At 45.3% G+C, this 6,373-nt stretch overlaps 1 protein-coding gene across 1 annotated transcript; it reads left to right on the top strand.

The window, feature by feature from the left end:
* The first annotated feature begins 3,706 nt into the window (after positions 1–3,706).
* On the top strand, positions 3,707–5,678 carry LOC107052576 (protein FAM237B). The gene is made up of 2 exons (XM_040693357.2): positions 3,707–3,924; positions 4,440–5,678. Exon 2 carries the CDS (start codon positions 4,455–4,457, stop codon positions 4,851–4,853), a length of 399 nt encoding a protein of 132 aa, XP_040549291.1. The 5' UTR covers positions 3,707–3,924; positions 4,440–4,454; the 3' UTR covers positions 4,854–5,678.
* The last annotated feature ends 695 nt before the right edge of the window (positions 5,679–6,373 follow it).

The raw sequence follows: 6,373 nt of genomic DNA, 5'->3' as shown, positions 1-6,373 counted from the left end.
CTTCAGAGCCATTCTTGGCCAAAGAGGCGAATTTTTAGATTTCACCAAAGAAATTTTATAGAATCATGGAATCATAGAATCATAGAATGGCCTGAGTTGAAAAGGACCTCAAAGATGATCCAGTTTCAACCCCCCTGCTATGTGCAGGGTCGCCAACCACCAGACCAGGCCGCCCAGAGCCACATCCAGCCTGGCCTGGAGTGCCTCCAGGGATGGGGCATCCACAGCCTCCTTGGGCAACCTGTTCCAGTGCTTCACCACCCTCTGTGTGAAAAAACTTCCTCCTTATGTCCAACCTAAACCTCCTCTGTCTCAGTTTAAAGACATTCCCCCTCGTCCTATCACTATCTACCCTCATAAACAGCCGTTCGCCCTCCTGTTTATACGCTTCCTTCAAATACTGGAAGGCCACAATGAGCTCTCCCTGAAGCCTTCTCTTTTCCAAGCTAAATTTGCCATAAATAGATTATTGAGAGAACATTGTTGATGAGAAGGGACTTGAAATAGTGGGCTGATTTTTTTGTTTGAAAGAATTTGTCCTAAGGAAAAAAAAAAAAAAAAGTCCCTTAACATTTTGATTACTACAGTTGTGTTCTGGAATGTGATGGCAGATTTATTAACCAGATTAGGAGATGTAAGGAAGTAGTGATAAAAATAAATCCGTATGATGAAGAAATGGGGTTGTGGACTGCGATCAGTGGCAGTTGGAGCAGAAGGAAGCACTGTGTTTGTGCCAGTGCTCACACACCTACGTGCCTGGAGTGGGAACTAAATGGCAGGAAGGAACTGCTGCAGTGGTAAAGCACCTATTTGCTTCTTTACGTGCCTTTCTAATTTTACTGCCTCCAAATCTGCACACTGCCTTTCAAGTTTTGGCTGTTTCTCTGCAAGCTGAATCATGGCTAATAAATCTGATATTTCATAAAGGAAACAGAAAGAGGAAAAGCTTTTCTTAAGTTGGAAACTGAATACCAAAAGCCGACTTAAGCTTTCTTAAAGGTAGGTCTCTTGCACAACCTGCATAGTGCTTCAGTCTCCTTGGTTATAAATGCGGCTCTAGAATGTGAGGGAGTAATTCCATCTAACACAGCTTTAGCTTCTCTCAAAGATGCAGAGAGTTCAGATGTAAGATGTATTCCAGTTTTCTGGATGTTTTCTTCTGTATGGCTGTGTAGGCACCACTTTGGAACAAGGCGTAGAAACTGTTTGTATTGCTAAGCTGGGAAGGCTTCCTGCAGCTCGCTGGTTATTCGGAGCGCTGCCATTTCAGAGCAGATTTGTATCTGCCTTTAAGTCCTGTATACATTGTTTTCATAGCAGAAGTCAGTACATTTTCAGTTACAAGAACAGGCTGTTCCTGTCATGTTCTGTTGTACCAAAGCATGTTATGAGAGTGTGATAGACCCAATTTTACTGCATAGTGGTCCATGTTCCCATCAGCCATGCCTTCCCATAGCGAAAGGACCTTCTGGAACTGAGACCATTACCGGTTTTACATGCCTGAGTGCTTCAGGCATCACCATTCTATTTATATTATTTTTCATAGAAAGTAATGTACTGCATAGAAAAATGAAGTTTGAATTGCGTTCTTGATCTGTTGGGTGACGCTTGAATTCAAGAAAGGAATCTGAGTGCAGTTCAGCTCCGTGAGCCCTCTCCTGGTGTATGGCAGACTGCGCTACGTCAGGCAATATCTCAGCAGGGATCTACCAATGTCTCTCCTCACTCACAGGCTGAAAGAGAGCTGTTGAAGAGAAGGAGCAAAGCTGTGAGGCTGCCCACATTCTGCCAGTGCCTCATACCCTCGACATTAACTGTGAGCACCAAAACAGCTTTATAAAAGCACAAGTTCTGTATGGCAGCCACCTACCAGACAGGTGACACAGAGCACTTGGTCTTCAGTTGCCTGAATGCTACTTGTGGACAAAGTATTTGCCCACGTTGTGCTAGAATGATTGGATATGAGAAAGAAATCGGTTTTCTACCTGAGCTTTCCATGCATGTAATTTGCCTTTGGCTTCCAAACATGGCTGTGCAGAGTAGCTTTGTTTGCCATTCCTCACACCACAGGACACGGAAACACTTCACATCCACGGATCCTCACATCACACAGGACAGACTCTGGTGTTCCATGTAAACATACGAGGAAATCTCATCACTAGTAAAAGCTGTAGGGCTGTGGATAAGTGGGCATCTAGACCCAAACATCAAGTGAAATAACTACAGGAACTCACCCAAGAGCATGTCGCAAGCCCATGTTACTGCTGGTGTTGAGCCATCGGTATTCCAGCAGACTTCTCATGCTGAGAGCCCCTACAAGCTCTTAGTGGGAGGGGGAAAACCTTCCTTCTGTGTTACACAGCATGAAAAGGGTTGGAAATTCTGTATGCAGTTCTCAGGCTCTGAACTGTTCCTCTTGTCTATGTTACTGAGCTGCTCTGAGGCACCAGTGTTGGTAGACTTCAGTGCTGAAGCAGCATCCTCAGTAGGCACGGGAACCCCAGGGCAGTGCTGAGCCACAGTCAGTGGTGTTGCTGTTTCTCATAGCCGATTCTGTGGCTTTTCCCCAGCAGAAGGAATTTAGGGCAGAAAGACAAGCAGCTACATCTGGCTGCTGCTGGGTTTGCTCTGACAGACTTTGAACAAACCCCAGTGCCTTTGAAGGCAGAAGGCTGATGACCTTCCTTAAAGAGAGTGCCTTCTTGCAGAGCTTAGAAAACACGCATGCAAGATATGAGGCAGCCTCTCGAACATGATCTGCATTTCAGAATACACCCCAATTCATTCCTTGGTGATCTGAGGGAGGATTGCAATATATGTGCTGAAAAGTTTGTCAGAAAAATCTGTATAAAAATGGAATCGTCTGCTATGTAAGGCCAGATAGCTGCAATAACCTTCCTCTTTGCAGAACTGCTATGAGCAATGTGGGCTGAATTAGGCCCAGTTCTGGGCTGTAAATACAGAACTGGGTTCCAAAACCTGGCTGGCTGAGTGGCAAAGCCTGAGCTATCCAGAGAGGATACCCAGAGAAAGGAGTTTGCCCCAAAGATCGGCTTTGTGCTAAGAGAGCATTGAGATCACGGCGTCTCAAAGGTTTTTATAAGCTGTAATGCCCTTGGCTCCCTGATGCTCCTGTCAACTAAAGCAGTGTTTTTAACCTCATTTTGCCAGCAGGATGTACAAGTTATTTTAAACAGTATAGCCGATCTGGCTGGGTTACATACAACATAGAGACACACGGAATGTCCACCGCAGTTGGAAGAAGGATCTGCTTCCCTTCGGTGTTCAGCACCTGCTCAGAGGTCCTGGCTGGGGACTGAGGGTCACGAGCTGCAGCCTGCAGGGCTGGTGTGTGTTCAGGGTCTGGAGGGGCTGAGTGCAATAAAAGGGCTTTGAGAACTCCTCTGGAAGCCAAGTTACAGGGGATCTAAAAAGGAATAATGGTGTAACATCAGCCTCTGGGCAGGGAGTTTCTGCGAACCGGAGTACCGGGTGCACATTGTACCTCGAACCACTTCCTTGCTTTGAATTGTTGTTTTGATGTGTGTCTGTCCCGGCGGGCAGGCGGGACTGCAGGTGGGTTTGTAAATGAGGAGGGCGTTCATATTGCCGATCTGGGGAAAGATCTGCTCCCGGTTGCGCCGTGTCCCCCGCAGCCCTGCCCTGCCCTGCCCACACGCGTGCCCTCCCCGAGGTGACACCGCCTAGAGCAGGGAACGGCCGCGGGGCGAGGTGCGTCGGTCGCAACCCCGCTGCCTCTCGCTGTGCTGCCGCTGCCGCCGCTCTGCCCGTGCCGCGCTCAGCCCCGCCGCCCAGCAGCAGCCAGGCGTCCGCTGCCCGGTCGGGAATTGTTCTGCCTTCCCTCCAGGTGGCTGATTACCGTTGTTTCAGGGCTGGTGTTCTTCGTCTCACCACAGGAACGCTGTGAGTACGACTCCCGCTACAGCTTTTTAGTTACTGCCTGTGTGAAACTCTGCTTTGTACTGAGTGATAGGATAGTCGTAGTGCCTGCTGAAGCGTACTGAGCAAGTGAGGTTTTAGAGGGGAGTTATGTGGGTGGGCACCTGACTGGGATCTCTTTCGTGGTTAGAAATACAATACTGCTGTGTAAGAACTGAGTACTATGCAGAACCAAATAACATAAATAATCCCCTGGGGCATAGAATCATAGAACCATCAAGGTTGGAAAAGACCATTAAGATCACTTAGTCCGATCATCAGCCCATCCCCACCATGCCCACTGATCGTGTCCTTTGGTGCCACGTTTACACAGTGAGTCCAGCACCCCCTGGGCAGCCCGTTCCAGTGCCTCACCGCTCTTTTGGAGGAGAAATGTTTCCCAATATCCAGCCTGAACCTCCCCTGTTGCAACTTCCAAGTTATGTGAGAGTGAAATACATGATGACAGAATTGCTGTGACTTTGTACGCTTTCTTTCAGGTATCATCTTGGAGAATGGAATTTGTGTGGAAGAGAAGGTGGTATCTTCAGTTGGGCTGTGTACTGATACTGAATCTGGTTTATGCCAATCTAGACTATTTGAAAGAAGCACCTGCAAGCCTGGGTCAGATTGACCACCAGTGCTGGGAGGTGTCGTCCCACGGGCTGGTGGAAATGAAGAAACTCAAGGTAGCAGATCCGGTCATTGCTCTCTGGGACTTCATGTTATTCCTAAAGGAATCCCCCAAGCCAAAGCACAATGAACTTTTCAATGATTTGGCCCAGAACTTTTGGGATATGTATGTAGACTGCGTGCTCTCCAGATCCCATGGAATGGGCAGAAGACAATTAATATCTCCCAGATATTCTTCCACATACTCACATAGAACTTTACAAGGTAACTATAGGATATGATATTGGTCTGTCTATGTACTACTATTAAATCAAACCACTGTCTCATCCTCATCCTTGGTTGTTCCGACAGTACAATATATTAATTTCCAGTTTTCTGTCTCTGCATGTCAAATGTATTTGCATCCTTCAGCAGTAGCTACTTTCACAATATACAAGTCAAAAGTTGTTAGAGCACTACATTTCTGTATGAGGTGTAAATAATGACAGGTATATATGTGGGATGGTGTATAAATAGATGCTGCAGGCTCTGTTTATCACCATGTGCATATGAATGATGTTACAATACTAAAAGTTTTCTAGCCTTTAGACTTCAGTCTCACCTCCAGGGAATCATCCCTCTGTGAGAAGGGAAGCACAAAGCCCCAGCAATTTGAACCCTGCTCTTATTGAAACTGTAGCCATGTAACGTGAGCTCGTGGTCACTGAATCACCAAAGCAATAGATTCCAGTCATCCTGGTTTGGGATGAATCTGAATTGAGATCACACAGGTGACTGCATTAGATCTTATTATCCAGCCCTAGATCTATTAGCTTCCTTCTTCCTCTGCAACAAACATATTTTCTTTTCTTTCCTGATTAACCAGTCAAATGCTTTAGGTTTCCAAACTGAAATGGAGATCATTTAATCCTAGCACTCCAAGCCACAATGCTTGGAAAATAACTGCCTTTCTCTCATAATCTTACAGGGTCTGCTTTCACCAACCCATTTTAGGTCAAAAGGGGAGGACATGAAGATACCTCAGCAAAGCAATGTCAAAATGAAAGAGGACAAAAGCACAGCATTTACTGTAGATGCTCAGACAAATCAATTGGTGTGATTCAACTTTCTTTTTTTTAATGTTAATTTTGATAGAAACCCAATATATTTTTATACATTAAGCAATGGAGAAAATGTCCACATGCGTATTTTATAAACTGTGTTGTACGTTTAATCAACCTCAGTTGTAAGAATTGCAAAGAAGTGTGACGTCAAGCTGAAGGGAAGGTTTATGTTCATTGTAATGTCTCATGCAGCCTAAGCCTTGTACTTTATCACTGCTTAGTCCAGGCTATGGATTAATTAAAATATTTTTCTATGCAGCAAGGTCTGTATAATAGTCATTTCCTTGCCTATTAACACGTTATTTGCAGAAACACTATTTCATTGCATTAAGAGGGATACTTTGCACAAAACTGTTCTTTACTTACACATTCATACAGGTAAGGAAGGGGGTACAATCCATCACTGTCACGGCAACAAACCACATCTGAGGAGACTCGTGAGCGATGTGGTTTGAAAGTGCAAGACTGGCTTGAGTCCAGTTTACAACATAAGAAAACATCCAGCCTGGCAAAACTAATTAAGGGAGCTTAACCATCTACTGAGCACAGCATGGCTACGGTGAAACAGACAGATTTCTTATGGGAGGGAACATGGGTAATAAACCCATGAAATAAATAGAGTTGAATAACCAGTTAAAGAATTCTGAGAAATCTACAAAGTACAGAACATTTCAGCTAGTCTCCCTAACAGACCTAGA

Source organism: Gallus gallus, chromosome 2, assembly GCF_016699485.2.
Source record: "Gallus gallus isolate bGalGal1 chromosome 2, bGalGal1.mat.broiler.GRCg7b, whole genome shotgun sequence".
NCBI classification, from domain to species: Eukaryota; Metazoa; Chordata; class Aves; order Galliformes; family Phasianidae; genus Gallus; species Gallus gallus.
The sequence above is the reverse complement of the archived record's forward strand: the minus strand, read 5'-3'. Positions and strand labels throughout refer to the sequence as shown.